The 20,572-nt window shown below is 43.3% G+C and overlaps 1 protein-coding gene across 3 annotated transcripts in view; it reads right to left on the bottom strand.

Moving 5' to 3' along the window:
* The window catches only part of B4GALT3 (beta-1,4-galactosyltransferase 3), a 34,456-nt gene extending 16,067 nt beyond the window's left edge, over positions 1-18,389 (bottom strand). Inside the window, exons 1-3 of one of the 3 annotated variants that reach the window (XM_085866241.1) lie at positions 18,014-18,389; positions 7,151-7,429; positions 6,816-7,051 (exon numbers count right to left, since the gene is read on the bottom strand). In XM_085866241.1, coding sequence (XP_085722367.1) covers positions 6,816-7,051; positions 7,151-7,415 — 501 coding nt within the window. In that variant the 5' untranslated portion in view covers positions 7,416-7,429; positions 18,014-18,389. Of the gene's footprint in view, positions 1-6,815; positions 7,052-7,150; positions 7,430-8,320; positions 8,541-8,980; positions 9,001-18,013 lie in introns of those variants that run through there. The other 2 variants (XM_085866229.1, XM_085866249.1) reach the window with 2 other exon arrangements.
* Between the last annotated feature and the right edge of the window lie 2,183 nt (positions 18,390-20,572).

Raw genomic sequence — 20,572 nt, 5'->3', positions numbered from 1 at the left:
CACTCAAGTGAACCTGATATCCTATTCATTCAATTTGACGTCAACAGTGCTCACAGAGTTATAGTTTGCAACTTTCTCTTTTACACACTCAATTCATTCATCATAACTAGATTCCTTGAGACAGAAATTGATTTTACGTGGGTATATCCACCTGAAGTTCCAAAATCAGCCGCAATTATAATTTTGGCGTTTTTTGTTGGAAATCACTTAAACATGTAGAAATGCAAAAAAACAAACAAAAAAAAAAAACAAAAAAAAAAAAACGAAATTTTGTTGAAAAAAAAAAGTTGCAAAAATTTTTTTTCTCTAACAATTTTTTTTGAGGGTGGGGGTTGGAAATCACTTAAAACATGAAGAAATGCAAAAAAAAAAATTCAAATTTTTTTCAAAAATGGCTGCCATAGTGGCCATATTGGATTTTGGACCAAGTCCAAAATCTTATGGCATGATCCTTGGACCATACCTTATCTTGTCCCCCCACCAAGTTTCGCCGAAATCCGTCAAGGAGTTTTTCCGTAATACTGTTCACAAACAAACAAACAAACAGAAAGGGGTGAAAACAGTAACCTACGATCTTCGATGGCGGAGGTTAATAATGATTACTCCCTCTTCATTGACCTAAATGATGCAATGCACAGAGAACAACACATGTTGAATTAAGTAATTGAATTAATGCTGTTAATTACACCTTTCTGTTTATATTACATGTAAGGTTACAAGATGCAGCCTGTCTTAGATCGAGGAAGTTGTCCTTACAATCTTACCTGCATTGTTTGATCGTATGTCAACTAGAAGATGTGAAAAGATGGATTACATTGATTATCAAATTCTCAAGATGAAACTTAAAACAAAAGCTTGAATATTGCCATCCATTGAGTAAACTCGAAACTAAGAGGAGCATGCGTTAATTTGAAACCCTGGAAATCATAAGCAGATTTTATGTCTATCACATTTATAAACCAAACTGAGTCAATAAAAACATCACAATCGTCTCGCACAGCCTCAGAAATAGGCATTCTATAACTATTGAGACACCATTCCCTCATTCATTACTTGTGTTTCAGTCAAATACATGTTCTTCTGGGCTATTTTTGCGACCTCTAGAATTGTGACCTTTGGTTGACCTCTGATGACCTACATATTGAAATAATTTGCATAATCTAGTTGTCATTATGAGAGAGTGTACATAGACATACAATTTTGGTCAATCCACTCAAAAAGCTACAGTCATTATTGTTTCCCCTACCCACGAAACCCTGGATTTTAGGTATTTCCAAGAAACGGTTCAAAATCAATTGCTCTGAAATAAAATTTTACAAAAGCAACTTAATAATGTCCCCTTAGAATCATCTGAAGACCTCTAAAATATGCATTCCAAGTGTTTAAATCACCATTGGGTGATTTGTTACTTTATTCTTGCAACATGACTTGCCCTATGATCAATTTTGGGCAACCCCTAAAATTGGTGACCTTTTGACCTCTGGTGACCGACAATGAAATATTTTGCATAAACCTTGATTTAGATAGAGGGTACATTGACAGACATTATGAGTGGTATATTGTTGAGATAGACCCATCCAGAGCGAAACTACAGTCATTTTAGTTTCCCCTACCCCCAAATTTTGGTCTTCAAAATATAGTGGTAGGGTGATGTTTGAGAGGTGAAAACTACCAGAAAGCTGCCAATTTCACACTGCTATCACCTCAATTCCTCATCTGTAGGTCCTAAACTATCAAACAAACATAGTGAGACTTTGCCACCAGAGATGGTACCCATATCTGGTCTGGCCCATGGACTATATCTACTGTTTCTGCTGCTATTACCTTTCCATGCATTAAATACTCTCTGAGTAAAAGACCTCTGCCTTGCTACCATCTTACCTCTCACTTCTTTCCTCTCAGGCTATGGCCCCTGGTCCGATCACTGTATTGTGCTGAATAATGATTCTTTGCTTATTTTGTCTCTAACCCTTCATTCTCTGTCATATCCCTTGCCTTTCTCATGTTTAAAGAAATCCCGATCTCATTCAGCCGCTGTTCATAGCTGAGTCTAGCGAGGCCTGCAATCAATCAGCTAGCCTGACACAATATATCAGCTGTGTCTTTCATGACATGCAGTGACCAAAACTGCACACAATATTCTAGATGGGCCACACTAAGTGCTCAATTATATACAGTACTTCATTTTAAATAACATAATGATATTAAAGATCGTTTAAATTTTTTCTTTTTTTAAATCCAGAAGTTTAGCACAACTGAAGTAGTCTCGTACATCACCCTTATACACTGTAATAAGATAATGTTGAGTCGCAGATGAGACCATGGAGGCTTTATTGATCACCATAAAACGCAGTGTCAATCGGCCTTGTACTTACATAGCCATGTTAGTCTGGTGGAAAAATGAGAAAATCTTGAATTTAGGTACAATGTTTTTTTGACCGATTCTGGGTGATTTGAGGGTGCCGAATCCAAATCTGTCGGGTGTCACTTCATCACTCTTGTGGAAAATGAGATATTCAAGATGGCGTCCAAGATGTCCACTCAATCCAATTTTTTTTTTTTAAACCACATCTCAGCTCCTAATAATAGAATAACAATTTTTTCATCAATTAGTATGTTTTTAGGGTCCAGGAATGCAATGAAGTTATTGTTTAGCATGCATCTTTATCTGAAACTAATTTGGCATCCAAGATGGTGGATCAATAAATTTTTGATGATACCGCTTCAGAAAATTTTCCATACATCTCTTGTTAAATTAATTAATCTGCTCTTCCTTAGCTGATGAAGCAGCATAGTACAATGGCTATAAAAGAAAAATGACTGAGATTGTGTAGTTGTGGTGATGATGTTTTACATTCTACCAACTGATTTCTTTATTTTCAGGTGATGTAAATGATGGCCACTGCTGAGACACCTGCATGCTGCTTTACAGCAATATTTGGCTGTAGTGTTGAAAATTCAGCACTTATAACTGGCACACAAGCTAGAATAGAAAGCATTACAGCAGCAAGTCGAGTCAGAGGTGATTGGTTCCATGAACAATTAGAGGTTAGCTTGCATGACTGTAGTAGCACTCATTCTGTGTACTTTCACAAGAACTGTGTGTCCACTAAAACATCAGACACACATACAGCGGTATGTTTCAAAGCGGATTTCCTCAAGAACATGGTTGTCTACCTTTATAAAATTTTGCACAACACAAATGTACACATGATCTTTGATCGATGCTACCCTAACAGTATCAAAGATGCTACAAGGATGTCAAGAGCAGGAATAAATGCCACTCACCATCATCGGCCAACACTACACATGCAATTGCCACCTCAGAAAGTTGCATTGACAGTCACAAAAAATAAAGTACAGTTGATCGACCTGGCTTATAAGTAACTGACAAAAATTCCTTTACTCCTTCCTCAAAATGGAAGGAAGCTGATCATCACTGGTGGAGACCCCATACCTGTGCAGATCCTCTTGGTTGCTGTCATCCCCAGACCAGACATTAAAACTCTGCATGAAGATGCAGATGTCATGATAGAAAAGCAAGTTCTATTTCTTGCTGCACAGGGTATGAACTGTATCAGAGCAATCTGCGATGACACCGATGTCTTTGTGCTATAAATGCACTACTATTTCACAGAACAGCTTACTTGCCAACTTTACATAGTGGGAACCAGTCCCTCAAGGTCTACAGTGGACATCAAAGCCACAGTTGAAATACACAGTGGTCTCATCAAAAACATCTTGGCTGCTCACATGCTATCAGAATGTGATACAGTTGCTTCTCTCTATGGTATTGACAAGACCAGTCATAAAGACAATGCAGTCAGGATATTGCCTTGAAAAGCTCGGAAAAGAGGATTGTGAAATGAAGGATATCATCACTGAAGCAACAAGATTTATTGCTGCATACTATGTCCATGCTTCACTTGATGCTGATAACAAGTAGGCTCTAAGATTTCGTGTCTGGACATGGAAAATGTCCTCCAATACTGACATCAGGCCCTGAACTGAAAACACTCCCTCCAACAACAGCAGCCTTTGAACAGGATGTGCGCAGAGCACACTATCAGAAGATGGTATGGAGAACTGAGTGGGTAGATGGGTCACTAAGTCAGGATCCAAGGCAGTTTGGGTGGGCAAATGATGAAACGTCAAGTCTGCTGCTTCCAGATGTCACCTGTTCCTGAAGGGATCTTGAAACTAATCAAGTGTGGCTGCGCAGCCACACGTTGTAGCTGTGCTGCTGCCAAATTATCTTGCTCAGTCTTCTGTGCACGTCATGCCGAGAATGAATGTTAAAATGAAAGAACAAAAGCAACACTTGATGTCAAGGAAGATGATGAAAATATTGCCTAAAGTCATACTTCACAACAATGATACTAAAGATTGTGAACCAAGTGCACATGCTGATTACCTTCAAGAACTCACGAGCACATGTTTGTTATGATTTGTGACTTTGAACTGAAGGGACTGTATGACAATTTTTTTTACATATATGCAGGGACATATGCTTGACCTGAAGGAAGAAAACCTAGGCTGAAAACTTTTAGTTAAATCACACAATCACAAGTTTGTGTATTATGAAGCGCTTTCAGGATGTTTTAACTTTTATTGGGTACCCCTCGAGATGCAAATTAGTCAGCGAACCGGCACTCTGTTTTACAAGACATCAAAGTTGTTGTAAGTTATTTGGAATCACAAAGGACTACCTCATGACTACTATCAAGTACATTTAGGGTTCTGTAGCCTCAAATTGTTGCCAGTATTTGCATATTAAATTTTCAATTTCAGTTATATGCCAAGGCTTTATTATTAGTTCAGAGACTGAGAAGATTGAAAAGTTATACCATTACAACAAGTTTCAGGTCCAATGAAAAGCTAACGGTTGGACAAAAAATATTTTAGTAGTCATATTGGCTGCTGCATTGAAAAAAGAAGTCAGATTCTAGCATTACTAACAGTATCCCAAATACCTGTGCAGCAAGAAACAGAACTTGCTTTGCAACCACGACACCAATGTACAAACAATTTTGAAAAATAATTCATCGGTGATGATCAAGGGTCACGATATATATATATATATATATATATATATATATATATATATATATACATATATATACATATATATATATATATATATATATATATATATATATATACACATCTTTCTCTCTCTCTATAGAGTGCAGCCTGTGGCTGCTGGTTGCATCATTGGTTGGGACATGGCTATTCTGCTGATGCAGTGTCCCCCTTACCAGTCCACTGGTGCTCATTTTGCCGACCTCGAAAGGATGATAGACTGAGTCAACCTCCTGGTGTATTTTAATTTAGTGGCCAATGGGGCTTGAACTCAGGATCCTAGGATCCCAAGCCACCACCCTAACCACTAAGCCAACACCAGGCTTGGTCACGATATGATATGCAATGTATTGATCCGCCATCTTGGACGCCAACTTCATTTCAGATAAAGATACATGATTAACAATATCTTTATTGCATTCCTGGACCCTAAAACATACAAATTGATGAAAGAATTGTGATTCTATCATCATTAGAGGATGAGTCATGGTAAAAATGGTATTGAGCGGACATCTTGGACACCATCTTAAATATCTCATTTTCCCCCAAGAGTGATGAAGTGGCACCCGACAGATTTGAATTCAGCACCCTCAAATTTCAAAAGATCAGTCAAACAACATTGTCTGTACCTAAATTTGAGGTCGAGATAAAAATGCCCGTTTTGCCACTACATTTGGCAGGGTTTTCTTCACCTCGATACTGTCCGTCTCACATGCCACGCACTCTCATGCATATATCGATATATTAGAGTACATCATGGTTCTTGGAAGTATTCTTGGAAGAAAAACCGAGACCGAGCTGAAACAAACCACAAGGAGCTGCTTGCTACTCCTGATCCCCTGCCTTTTGGGTGGTATGAGGGATAGATCTGTGTTGTATGAAAGCTAAATGTTGAACGGTTTTTGAAATATCATGCACACAATCCAAGTTACTGAGATGGTTGCCATGGCAACATAATTCAGCCAATCACAACGGTGATCTAATTAGGTTGAGACAATGTCTCGAGTAATATATATCAATAATATGAAAGCTAAATGTTCAACGGTTATTGAAATATCGCGTACACAAAAGTACATGGACAGATGACCGGTTGGTCAATCAGTCCTCATTTTAATGTCCCCCATCTCCAACCTTCTTGGAGGGACGGGGAACAAATAGACACAACAGATCCCACTGAGTGTGGATAAGAAGATATGGGAAGGGATTCACAATACAATTAATAGTAAATGCTTCGGGGCAAAAGTTAACTGTAGTTTACAACAATGCCATTGGCATCCATTTAATTGTGCATTGCATACGATTAAGAAGATAGGAATAAATTAGGTTTTTTTTTTCATAATCATGTAATGATTGTTATAGCAACTATTGAAAAAAATCTAAAAAAAAAAAACTATGCTCAAATCCTTTTCAAAGCACATCCTCTATCAAAAGAGTAATTGTGAAATTAAAAGGCAGGAGACATGCACATGGTGTTAAGTTGTACAGTTTTGAAAGGAATAACAAAATTGCTTTACAATAAAGTTTCAATGTTGACTGAAATGAAAAATAAATAATTTTTTTAAAGCAGAAAAACAAATAATAGAACGAGAACAAACTTCACAATCAAGCAAATATCAAGTCAGCCAAATTTATCCGGTTCTATCTTTTTATAGTCAAGGCCAATCGGTGATCTGAAAAGAGAACGACTGAAGGTAGAGAAAAGCAAGCTTCAATCGATAGGAATTTTCACTCACTTGTTGAATGACATATATGGCATAGTGGAGCTGTTGACGCTGGAGGACAGGGTGCAGATGGTACAGCAGGAAAGCAAGGTGTGGTTCACGATTCCGATGCGGGATAACAACAGCACAGCTGTGCCGCGCCTTGCACCTCGGGGGACTGTGCCGACCGCCGGGCAGCACCCAGGGATTTCGGCGTGAAACAATGGAAAGGTTCACTGGGCCAGACAATTGCACCGAGATGGGTCCCACTGAAACCACACAAAACACAAAGAGGAGATCAACATCGGTCAAGCAAAATTGTCATGAAAGCCGAGAGGAAAATCGACTCACTGGCACCGGCAACTCACAGAGCAAGGGAGACACGACCGGGCAAGGTGACAAGAAAACCTGGTCTCCGATCGATTTTCCACCCATGTTCTCAAGCCCAGCGCTTAGGTTTGTGTACACGTCCACAGGATGAGAATAGTCGAAAGGGCCATCCTCCTCCGAAGTAAATAAGGCAGCCAGGAATCGACGGGCTCGGCCTCCTTGCTCGCTGGCCAAAAGTAAGAGTGTACAGGCAAGCTGCAGGCTGGCTAGTGCCAGGAGGATAGCAGGATGCCAGCGAGGCATTTTGATGGCAAGGCCTATATCATCAAAACAGCAAACAAAATGAAACGGCCATCAAAATGGAGATTGAAACGGACGGATGAAGACAGCACAGGAAGATATAAAATCCAATTTACAGTTGCGTTTGCATTTCAAATCGATTGACCTTCAAATTTCACAAACTAAAAATGACATCCACAAAATCCATACATTTCCCTCACCAGCAAATAGGATAACAGCACAAATGATAAGCATCAGAAGATTCACTCTCAATAATTATTAATTTTCCTCTATTCATTTATGCTTATCTAAAGCTTGGAGTGGACAATCACATATGGCATTTGAGCCTTGGTTCCGCACACCATGAGTCAAGGGTTGAAACTAACAGGTTATCGGATAACTTACTGCCAAATGGGATAACCATTATCCCATTTGGCAGTAGGTGGTTGTTGTTGTGGTGGTTGTCATGGTGACGATTGTGGTTGTTGTGGTTGTGGTTCTTCAGTCCCTGGATGTAATACAATTATATCCCATTCTTTCTTGTACTGCACACAGCTTTTCACATGAGAGTTACTGCACACAGCAATGACAGTTAATCGAAAGAAGCAGCTAAAAGTTTACAGCTGTGCCACCTCTCCAAACTTACCTTGCCATGATGAAAAGCGAAAGAAATGTCTTTCATATTCAATTCCTCAACCACAATGTTTTTGAGACAGTCATCAATCAAGAACTCAAAATAAAAGGATGGTTGGAAGGATACAAAGAAGTAATACTCACTTTTGGAATTGTGAAACAAGTGAGTATTATTCACTTGTTTCAGAAGATACATGTATGTACACACAAACACACACACACAAATGACTATTTATTGAAAGGGTGGAAATAAAAAGGGGAAAAAAAAGGAATGGGGATGAGCAGAAAGCTTGTACGTGGTGAAGTTGAATCCAAAATGCAGGGATGAATCCAACTCAACAATCCTCATGGGACTCAGACAGATGGTAGCATTTTGCACTTCGTAGTAACCAGCCAGAGAGAGTGGACCCCTCCTCGATTCCAAGCACACAAGCATGACATTATTTTGACTGCATCATACACACTGCTCTTCCATTGAAAACTAGTGTTGCTACTCCGCAGTATCTAGAGTCCAAATCTGTCTCTGTATGCACTCGTGTGTATATAAATACAAACAAACATTCACATCAGCCTATTTTCAGAACACTGCAGGACAAAGCACTCCTTCAACTCACGTTGGGAGTATTTCCAAGTGTGGATGGGTGTTGATAATATATCATGCCACTTGTAAACCCCCCCCCCCCCCGGAGATGAACGAAGCAGCAATACATTTGGTAAAACCAGTTACGTCTCATCGTATTCTGTTTAGCCGTTAAGAATAGACTGTATGTAGGTACAGTATGTGGATAGATATGTCTTGTAACAGTGAGTTTAAGTACATGTTCTTTTCTCTTTACATTCTAGACGAGCCATTTCTCACACGCCACACACGGACTCGCCACAAGAGCCCCAGGTGAGAGTTCAAGCACACGCGGCAGAAAGCAATAAATTGGCTTGAAGTGATAGACATGTAGGACCTTCCATTTCCTGAAAGCTTCATGGGTCAGCCCGACGAGCTGTGACCAGGCAGGGCAGCAGGTGGGGAAGGGGAAGAAAAAGGGCTATAAATATCCAACAGCACAAAAGGATGTTGAATTGTGAAACAGGTGAGTGAGCGGCTCTGTGCATACGCCTCAATATCTGTGCGTACACTTCATATGCAGCTGTGAGGTAGCATCATTGGCTGAGGGTGCGACTGTGCCGCTGATACAATGCCCTCTACTGGTTAGGGGAATAATTTGGAATTTGGCCACGGCGCCGAGGGACGGCACACACATTGATGAATCACCCTCTATGTAAAACACCTATAATGGTATGCATTCTGGCCTCAATGCCAAAGTACACAGTCCAATAAAACTGGTGAAACAAACATAACCAAAGGGCTCAAATGCATGGTCATACAATAACTGGGTACTGCTGGCCATCATTATGACAGCAACTTTTTTTTTCCATGAAAGGTATATATATATATATATATATATATACATATGAAACATTGCAACAAAGTTAGGGACAGCACTCCACCTTAAGGCAAAGTACACAGTCCAACAAAGCTTGTCATTCTAATGTATATGCACACACTTCTGCCAAAAGACAGAATCACATGGTCAAGCAAACACATATATCCCAGCCCATAGGGCCAGCATTTGTGATCATACATCAGAGGGATAGAACTAACAAAAAATAATCATCAGATCAATCAGAGTCCTCATCAGAATATAGTGCTGGCTTTCCAAATAGCTTTATTTTGTGGTAAGTTTCACTTATTCTGAGAATTCAGACTGTGCAACCAGGCGTGCGATCTGTCTGCACACTGGCATCCTGTATTTGTGGGAGCCACATTATTGAAATGTTCTGCATGAGACATTTGGTTCACCTGAATACGAGAGGTGCTGGACCATGAATGCACACAGACATAATGGCTTGCAACATCGAGCCAGTCAGCCTGTTTCAAAGTTTGCTTTTGCCAGTTTTCAGGGTACTTGCAACTCTCTCAGGCCATGCATTTGAGACAGGAAGTGATGCAACTATCTTAGCAACATCCGCACGATCGGGTAAAAAGTGTTCGACTGCGGTATTTCTCAGAAGGTGAGTCATCAACCATTCAGTGGCAGTCATCACTGCTGTTCCAGACTTCACGTCTATTTGCAGGCATATGTGGCTTCATAACATCTCTTGTGTAATATTGTTACGAATCTGGAAGCCATGAGCACTCAACATTCAGGTCCTTATAGATCAGTGAAATCGGTAAGTATGTGTTTCTAGGTTGGGTCCCGTCCTTTGTTTTACGGGTGATTAAGTGTACGTGCGCTGTGCTGTTATTTTATAGATAGGATTTTTACAACAACAACAACTCTGCTCGCGGAATTCTTCGTGCGCTCGCCGGCATGTGGGCGGAATTCCATAGCCCAGGCGGTGTGGATTTCGCACTCCCATGGTCACGAAGTGTTTCGTTCTGGCTGCGCGCCAAATAAGGGTATGCGTCATTTTCTGCCTAATGGGCGGCGCTCAGACCCGAGCCGGGCGGTCCTTTGCAAGAAGGCGGAGCCGCGACACACCGTCCACCCAATGGGAGCAGGCGACGGGGGAGCGGACCATGCCCCAAAAGGACGACGAAGGAAAAGAGGATTAATAATTGCGTCCGGTCTGCTCGAGCGCACTTCTGTCTGGTCTGCGGCTGGCTACATCGTGCGCATCCGAGGCATCTCATCTGGCGCATTACTACAAGAGGTCAACATTCTCATCACGGGAGATCACCTCGTCTCGCCTCCTCTGGGTTCGGCTGCCCTGGTCCGTTTCTTTGGCGACTGGTGCTCCGGGAAGGTGCGGACGTTGAGCCACGCGAACGCGGCCAGGTAGCCAGCACGTTCTCTCCCCTCAGCTTGTCTTCCCTAACGAGCTGAAGGTGCAAATAAAGGGCGCAGCCATTGAGGTCCAGTGTGTGTGTGTGTGTGTGCCCCGTCTATAAGTAGAATTGTTAAGTACCTTTTGTTGTACATTATTTGCATTGCTTATTCGGATAACTCTGCCCTTACGTGCTCCCCTCGTCCCCCGACTATTGTTAATAAATACCTCCCTTGCTGAATGTACCAGCTCGTTCTTTGTCATTTCTGCCATTGGTTTGCCACGGTGCATATTGGGAATTAGGAAGGCCGTTGCCGTAATTGTGCATTTGGACCGACGGACCTCAGTAACCATCCGCTCGGGTTACACACGGTAAAGGCTCGTTCCGCTCGAGGGTGTGAATTCCCCGGTAAGCTTTGCTGCGTGGATACTTAGGTATATTGAAGTTGGCAATTAACCCTACTCCACGCGGTCGAATTATTGGCGATTCATGGTCCTGGAAGGGACCCGTACCTTCGGACTTATCCGAGGGTCACGATCTAAATTCTGGTGTGTTCGGAGGAGCCGACTCTACTGCTCCCCCTAGCGGTCATGCTCACCACCGATACTGGGCCCCACAACAACTGGTGTTCAGGAGTGCGATTCAGCCCCTCCGTCTCCACAGAGAAATTCACGGGATTCAGATCAGGGGTGTCAGGAGCAAACCCCCCGTTCCCCCAAACTATGAGCATCTTAAAATTTATTTCCCGGAACGCAACATGGCGAACCAAGATGAGCTGAAGCAGGTGGGTGTAGAGATAATGGTAGGTTTAGAGGAATCCATGATCCAGGACACCCCCATGCAAGAACTTTCCCCGTGATTGGACGCAGAGGCCGTAAAGTGTGCGGTGGGGGCGGCGGCGCACGAGCGCCCCCTCCGTCAAATCCCCCCCCCCACCCCCGGTCCCCAGTGAAACCGCGCCCGAACGGAGCGAATCGGCTTTGTCAGGGCCACTCGACATGACCCGATTAGTGGAAATACTGACAAAGATGCAAAACGAACAGAGGAGCGATATGCAGAGGATGGAAAACAGAATGGAAAACAAAATGGATGCGAGTGCGCAAAATATAAAGGAAATGAATGTGAATGCGCAACGAGTGGAAAGCAAAATGGATGAGATGAGGGGCGATATGCAAACACTGAGGGGCGATATGCGAACACAGCGGGGTGAGATGCAGAGCATGGGGTTAAGCCTGCAGGCGAGCTTGGACGGGATGAAGGGCATAATGGCGGCACCACGTGGCGGAGCGACCGAACCGACCAGAGGGAGTGCAAATTGTGTCCGGCCCGCAATGGAGATGGGTGAGTTCGGGATGACGAGAGACGCCATGACAATAATTGGGGAAATGTGTAGGGTGAGACACGAGGGGACTACAGAAAAATTAAAGGAGGTGACGGAGATGCAGAAATCGAAAGAGGGGGACGAATTAGATAAAGTAAAAGGTGGACACACACAAGTAGAGATAATGGGGGACAATGAGGTTGAGCTGGTGGAATGTGTTGAGACCCGGTGCGAGCATCATGATAGCCTCTCTCAGGAACAGAGGGAGAGGGTATGCTCCCACGAAGTGGACTGCGACCTGATAGGTCCAGTCGGGCCGAACGAGGTTGAGCGGGTGAGTGATGCAAACGGGTCCATGCAGAGTTTGGGGGGAGTAGAGGCTTCGGGATCCCTTGTGCGGACTCCCATCCCCAGCGTGATTGTCCCGGAGTGTGTGGTGGAGTGTGTGAGTGGTGCGGGTGTGTTGAAACCTGTGAGTGGTGTGAGTAACATGGCGTGCGCGAGTGCTTGCATGAAAATGGACGACGGACCGATCTGGACGGGAGACTTGAATGGCGAGCCTAATAGGCCGCAAAGGATTTGGCTACCGTGCCGGGTTCGCGCGACGGCTAGTATATGCTGTTGTGTAATATCGTGAAAATTTTGGGTTAATTTTTGCCAACCTAATTTTTTTTTAGTGACTATGGACCATAAATTTATCAAAAATTCTGGTTGGCATTTTTTGGCCGCTATCTTGAATTATTGGCGGCCATCTTGAAATTTGCGAGGGTAAAAACACATTACCGACAATATCTTTCCCTCTGATAGAGGTATTTACATGATATTAGTGTCTAAATGTATGTTTTGGAGGGCTCGCAATCATTTGTGATACTTTATAAAGGTCTAAATATAAAACTTGACAAGGAAATTGTCAATAATGCCATTTTTTAGCTTATAGCGGCAGCCAAAATAATGAAATTATTATTTTGTTCTTTTTTGATATTTCATAGCTGTTATCATGAACTAATTTGACTATTTTCCCATAAATACCTATTATCACATGTTTAATATTTATTAAATATTTGTTTCTGCTTTTTTCAGAATATAGCAACAACAGCCTGAAGAAAGATGGGAGAGCCACCTACAAAAAGACCACGCACCAATACAAACTATAAACTGTGTATTAAATGTCAAAAACATTGCAGTGATTTGTTGAGACAACACCCAAAATATTCATCATATGAAAAATTTCTGCATTCTGTCCATCGTAGGGCTGATTTAGGTGAACTGGAATTCCTTGGAGTTCATAACCATCTGGGTGATAGAACTGCAGAACAGCTAAAGGACCAACATGCGAAGTGGCATGCTCTATGCTATGCAGAAACTACTAACGTCACAGACATTGGAAGATCTAGCAGGCGGTATGAAACAGCCCTCGCTACACAGGACTCTACCCAGCTAAAGCGAAAGAGAGGTCATGTAGCCCTAGATCTTGTAGCTCTACACAATCTTCTTCTGCACCAGTACGATGCACACGTTCCCAAATAAGGAAGTTCAATAAAGCTGAGTGCTTCTTTTGTCAGGGTAAAAATACAGATATTCTTCACAGATGTCAAAGTCAAAATGTTGGTGAAAAAATGTCAGTGATTGTGCAAAAATGCAACAATGATGAGTGGAAGGTGAACCACAGTGAACTGATAAATTCAAAAGGACCCACTTTCTAGAGATTTGATGCATCATAATACCTGCCTGGCAAATCAGTGGAAAAAATACAACCCGGTCAAGCAACCAGTTGCAGAAAAAGACCAAAAGGATTCAGATGATTCTGTAAATTTCTTGGCTCCAGAAATTGAGTTTAACAGTTGCCTTGCAGATAAACTCAGCTCTGGTGAATATATAGGCATTGATAAAGTACAACAAGATTATGACAGTATGATGATGATGTATGGTTTACACAGAACTACCACTCGTGCTGCACTGAAGGATATTATTGAAAAGAATATCGATGAAGTGGAATTCACACGCCCATGTGACCGAAACCATCACTAATTCACTCAAGTAAGGCCCGTGAGGCTGCTGTAGATAATGCTGCAAACAAAACTGATAGACAAGATGTACAAGCAATGTTTACTACTGCAAAAATCATACGGAGAACAATAGAACAGAATAATAGCTTGAAATTTAAAGGTTCCTTGGTTGGTGAAACTATTGTTCCTGAAGAGTAAAGTATATTGTTGGGTTGGATAATTCAAGGACAGAGCACGGCCCAGTCAAATGTACGGTCTGAAAGTATCAGACATTCATGCAGTAACATATCACAGCAGATGATGCAAGCTTACAGATCAAAAAGACAGGTTACATACAAACCCAAATCAGATTCCTCTGTGTTTCGCAGTGGCACTGAAACTCCTCTGACATTGGGCATGTCCCTGTATTGGTGTCATGCCACACGGAGTAAGAAGATTATTGATGCTGTATCCCATGCTGGTGCAGGAGTTTCATTCCAGCACACACTTCAGCGTGTTTCACAGATAGCTTGCGCAGTGAAGAATAACATGGAAGAACATGGTGGAACACATTCGCCGAGCTCATCTACAGTGCCATGTGTGGCAGGAAGTACTTGTTCCAAAGCCCTGTCGTCTTGACCCAACAAAGCTTGGATGGTATCGAGAATCTACCAGTGAACTGAAACCAATTCTGTCCAAAATGCCTCCAGCCCCTGAATCAGTTACAGAATTGGTGTGGTGTGGTTGCAGCAAAAGTTTGTGTAATGCTCGTTGTTCTTGCAAGCAAAACAATTTAGAGTGCACAGAATTGTGCAAGTGTGAAGCCAATCCAGAGAGCTGTATGAATACCCAACAGGACTGCATGTCAGATCAAGAAACTGATTCAGATGAATAACTGTTTTTGCACTTTAAATTTCTTCATATAAGGAAAAATTGCTAATTCAACCCTTACAACAGACTAAAAGTGATATAATTTTTAAATTGGTGACTCGATATCATGGTTAAGGTAATGTAGTTGTAGTTCAATGTGGCCAGTGTGTAATTATACATATTTAGAAATCAACATCATTAAAATCCAACTATTATTGGTCGAGATATGGGCAATAATGTGTTTTTAATATATCAAATTTCAAGATGGCGGCCAAAAAAATGCCAACCTGAATTTTTGATAAATTTATGGTCCATAGTCACTAAAAAATTAGGTTGGCAAAAATTAACCCAAAATTTTGACGATTCCCCAAATAACAACACATCAGCATATACTAGGCGCGTACAAGGTCGATGGTGCGTTTCGCGCATGGCCTGCACGCGCGCGTCTTCGCAATCCGGCCTGGAAACGTTCCACGTCGGACACGAGCCGGCCGCATGGCGAAAATGTAGGTGAGTGTGGTATGAATTTGGAACGGACGGGTCCACATGTAAGCACGTGTGCGAAGCTCCCCGTGCTGCATGCCGTGTGTTCTGTTTGCGGAACAGGTTCCCGGGATGATGCGATCGTGCTGGCCTGCACAGGAAACCGCGCAGGTTCTGTGTGTTCTGTTTGCGGAACAGGTTCCCGGGATGATGCGATCGTGCTGGCCTGCACAGGAAACCGCGCAGGTTCTGTGTGTGTGACGTCACCGGGGACCTCGCGGCGTGAGTTACGTGCGAGCAGCACGCGTTGGCTTGCATGGCAGACCCCTCGGAAGCGAGTGCTCGGTGCAATTAGCAGGGTAATGTCATGGCACTACGTATCGCCAGACGGAAGGGACGAGCAAGTGAGCCGTGGACTGCCACCTTGGCGGTGCAAACAAAAAAAAAGAAAAGAAAAAAAAAGCCTCGCTCCAAGTACACGGCCCCGCAGGATGTGGTAAACATCCTGCTTGGGCAAAGGACCAATAGTTTAGCGGGATGGGTTTAGCGTAGATAGACCGGCCTCATGGGGGCATGAGCCGTCCTCCATGGGGCCCGTGGACTAGTTAGTGGGAAACTAGATTGAGATTAAGAATGGATTTGGGAGACACGGACCGACATGTAATGTGTAGTGGGGACGTAGCTTAGCTATGTAGATTAAATGGAATGTGCATTGGAGTAAGGGACAATGAGGGAGCACGAGAGAGTTAGGGGAACATAGCCAGAGTGTGGAGTGAATGGAAAAATTGGAAGAAGCACGATGGAATGAGTATGGGTAAGCGGGCCTGAGTGAGTGAGTGGAGTGAATGTGGAATGCATGGTGTGAATGAAGGAGTGGGGCAAGGAGTGAATCCCACCCAAGTGACCCCAGGGTCAGTGTAATGTTAGATAGTGGGTTAGTCAAATTTACCAAATGGAGGTCGTTCTGTTGGTGGTGTTGTATGAAGGCACGAAACCCATTTGGAGGGGTGCAAGAGTTCATTGACCGGCTGGGAGCGTGGCTGTTGAAAGGTGAGTATCGAGTCGAGGGCACCCTGGGCACCGGACTAGTCGGCCAGAGTAGGCCAAGGGTCCAAGGGACCGGGATAGTGTAGTGGGCACGGGCGACCCGCGGAATGGGACATGTAGCGCCAAAATGCCACGTGGGCATCGGAGGGGGGCAATGCCAGGAAGGGCAACCCCCCGACCCCCCTCCCCCCCCCGCGTTCATCGGGAGCAGGTAGGCTGGGAGACAGCCTCAGGGCCCGGGGGTGCCGTAGTTAGAGTCCGGCAGGATGGAAATCCCTGCCAAGTGAGCCACGCTGCCCAGCCATGAAATTGTGCAAGGGCACGAGTGAAAATTTGTGGGCAGGGCCCAAACTTATAATGGACACCAACACAGGCGACGGGAATCATGGTTTCTAGAACTGATAGTTTAAAGTGACAGGCGCTTTGAAAAGCCCCAGGGTAGTTTAAAGTTTATAAATGCTAGGATAGTTAGGAAATGTACCCCTTCGCACAATCCATCCCTTCGCTCTCCGTAGGCCGCAGGGCCCACCTTGGTAAGATGGCTGAATTATGTAGGAGGCTATTCTGGGGCTTTGTTGGGCCTCGAGACAGGACGCTAGTCTCTCCCTTAGTCCCCTCCAAAAAAGAAACTTAGGGGTTGGGAGTAGATGGACAGCATAGCTTAGCCAGACAAAGATGATAAAGGGGTTTAGGGAGATGAAATTAGAGAAAAAAAATAAATATAATATAAAACAAGGACAAATGTGTCCTTGAGCCACGTCCGAAAGGAGAAGGAGAAGGAGAAGGAGAAGGAGAAGGAGAAGGAGAAGGAGAAGGAGAAGGAGAAGGAGAAGGAGAAGGAGAAGGAGAAGGAGAAGGAGAAGGAGAAGGAGAAGGAGAAGGAGAAGGAGAAGGAGAAGGAGAAGGAGAAGGAGAAGGAGAAGGAGAAGGAGAAGGAGAAGGAGAACCATTTTAGAGCCAGCGTTTGCAACGCGACGCGGTTAATAAAAAGGGGCTAAATTTTGTTGTTTTCTTGTTGCAAACTAAGGGAGTGGGTATGGACAGAGATGGGCAAAAATACATCCCTATACATTAATTGGGGTCATGCTGATCCTATGTGGCGTCTGGATGTAATCTGTCCAAAGCTGAAGGAGGAGTATCACGACAGACAGACAATATATATATATATATATATATATATATATATATATATATATATATATATATATATATATATATATATATATATATATATATATCTCAATCTCTTTCTCTCTCAATCTCACACACACACACACACACACACACACACACACACACACACACACACACACACACACACACACACACACACACACACACACACACACACACACACACACACACACACACGACACCAGAGACGGTCCGGTTAACGTTCTCTTCACTATGTTCAGGTAGAAGGTGAATAATCACACACGTCGCGGTGTTTCCCTCTTACCTTGGTTATATATCCTGCACCATGCCGCTCTCCCTTTTTAACCAGTCATGGATCCGCTTCAACCTCCAAACCGGATCTTCCCGCTCAGGGAAACACAGATTCTCCTCAGGCTCATGTCAATTATTCAATTATCTCATTCTCTCCCTCTCCTCTCCTCTCCTCTCCTCTCCTCTCCTCTCAATCCAGCCAGCCAGCCACGACCGTTTCACGACACAGATTAAATTTCCTTTCCTCCAACAATTATCCTCTTCACGATCGGTTTATTTTTATTATTATTATATTATTATTTTCCCCCCTTTTCTGCCGCTCCTGATTAAAACAGACGTTCTAAAAAAAAAACACCACAAGCCGCGATAACATAAAGCCGCAATGATTGCAGATAAACGAAGAAAACCGAACTGTTAATGTTTTTTTATTTTCTCTCTTCATGTTTAAATTAAAATAAGGTTTTAATATCGATGGTGAAGCAGGAAACAGTAACATAATGACAAGATACGTATTATTAAAAAAAAAAAACAGAAAGATGAAAAAAAAAATTTTTTAAAACCACCGCGAACTACTCTACCATGGCCACCTTGCATCGATCTAAAATTGGCGACAATTGCTTGCTTCGCCTTGTCTTGCTCGGTTGAGTCGTCATATTCAGGCCGGGGTGGTGTGTTCCGTTACCGTTCAGCTTGCTATCGCTTGCCAAGCCAGCCGTTCCTTATCAACCGCTTCGTTGGAGTGCTTGCTTGAGTGTTCGACAAAGAAACTTGTCAATGGAACACACCCCAGGATGTTTGTGAGCGGTTCGTCACTGTCCCTTGTAAGTTAGAGCAGGCGTGTCGGGTGTGTTCCATTATTACTATTTAGCAATCACCAATCAGCTTGGAGAGCGCTCGCCGAGCGGCTTAAGCACTCCCAACAAAACGGTTGATAAGGAACGGCTGGCTTGGCAAGCAATATAGCTCGGTGATTGGGGATGGCACACACACACCTCTTAGTTAAAAAAAAACTAATATTCTCCCCAATATATTTAACCGAAAACCCTTTTTGTTTTACCTGGAGCGACCTGACACTGTGCTGTCTGCCCCCCCCCCCAATATGCATTACCTCCCCCCAAACCCTTCACCTGTGTGACGTGCTCCAAGACAGCCCCTTGCATTATGTAATCTGTATTTTCATTTTTCCTCCCCTTCCCCATCTTAAATTTTTTGATGTTAAACTACATCTACCAATCTTTTGATGAATCCATCAAAGGATCCAGATTTCCTGACTGTGATCACGACCCTCCCTGCAATACACCTTTACCTCCAAGCTTCAGGTGAACTGCAAATTTAGAAAAACTGACCCTCTACCCCACAAATCCAAATGGTTTATGTAAATAATTAATAATAACGGTCTCATTATTGAGGTACCCCACTACTTACATCCTCCCACTCACAGTCTCGCAGCCACTCTTTGCTTCCTATCACCAAGCCATTTATCCAACACAGTCAGACACTCAACCAGCCACTCCATAAGCCATCACCTTAGCTAACAACCTCCAATGGGGTACCTTTTCAAGTGCCTTCTGAAAGTCCAGATATACTTCATCCACTGCCATTCCCTCATCCACACAATCAGAAACTAGTTCATAGAACTCGAATAAATTTGTGAAGCATTATCTCCCTTTGGTGAACCCATGCTGACTGCCTGTAATTGGTTTGTATTTCTTAAAATGGTTCCCTATCCATTCCTTCATTAAAGTCTCCAGCACATTCCCAACCACTGAAGTCAAGCGAACAGGTCGACAGTCCCCCAATTCTTCACTAGAACCTTTGTTAAAGTCGTGTTACAATGACTTCTCCCCAATCCTCCGGTACCTGTCTCGACTCCGACGAGCTGTTGAAGATACCCGCCAATACCGCGCTTGTCTGCTCTGTTACATCCCGCAATACTCGAGGAGGCACATTATCCGGACCTGGATCTTTATCATTCCTTCACACTTCCAGATGTTTCTTCACTTCCTACACTATGTGGATCTCTTCTAAAAGCCCGTGTTTCACCCCGATACACTGGAAACGCGCTGTTTTAGCTGTTTTAACGTACCCCATTTTGTTCAATCCTGTACTGCTGATCCCACTCCCCTTCTCCAGAAGTTCTACAACCAAACGCAACAAGTCGAGGAACCCTGTCCTCATGCTTAACTCTTCCCAAACCCCCCTCCCCACTTCCCTCCCACTTCTCACCCCCATCATCCACCAATTATCCTGTGTTATAACTCAATGGGCCCACACTCCACTTAACCCTTTCTCACCCCTTATATATTTAAAGAATGTATTGCGAAGTATAAATACGCTGTTTTAACGTACCCCATTTCGTTCAATCCTGTACTGCTGATCCCGCTCCCCTTCTCCAGAAGTTCTACTACCTAATGCAGCAAGTCGTGAAACCCTGTCCTCATGCTTAACTCTTCCCAAACCCCCCTCCCCACTTCCCTCCCTCCACTCTCCCCCATCCTCCTCACTCCCCCATCCTCCTCACTCTCATCCCCCCCCCCACCCTCCCAGATTGTATAGCGACGTTTTCTCCATG

This window comes from Eptatretus burgeri, chromosome 2 (genome assembly GCF_056783735.1).
Source record: "Eptatretus burgeri isolate ZD-2024b chromosome 2, Ebu_testis_v1, whole genome shotgun sequence".
NCBI lineage: Eukaryota > Metazoa > Chordata > Myxini > Myxiniformes > Myxinidae > Eptatretus > Eptatretus burgeri.
Note: the sequence above shows the minus strand (reverse complement) of the source record. Positions and strands in the feature narration are given on the sequence as shown.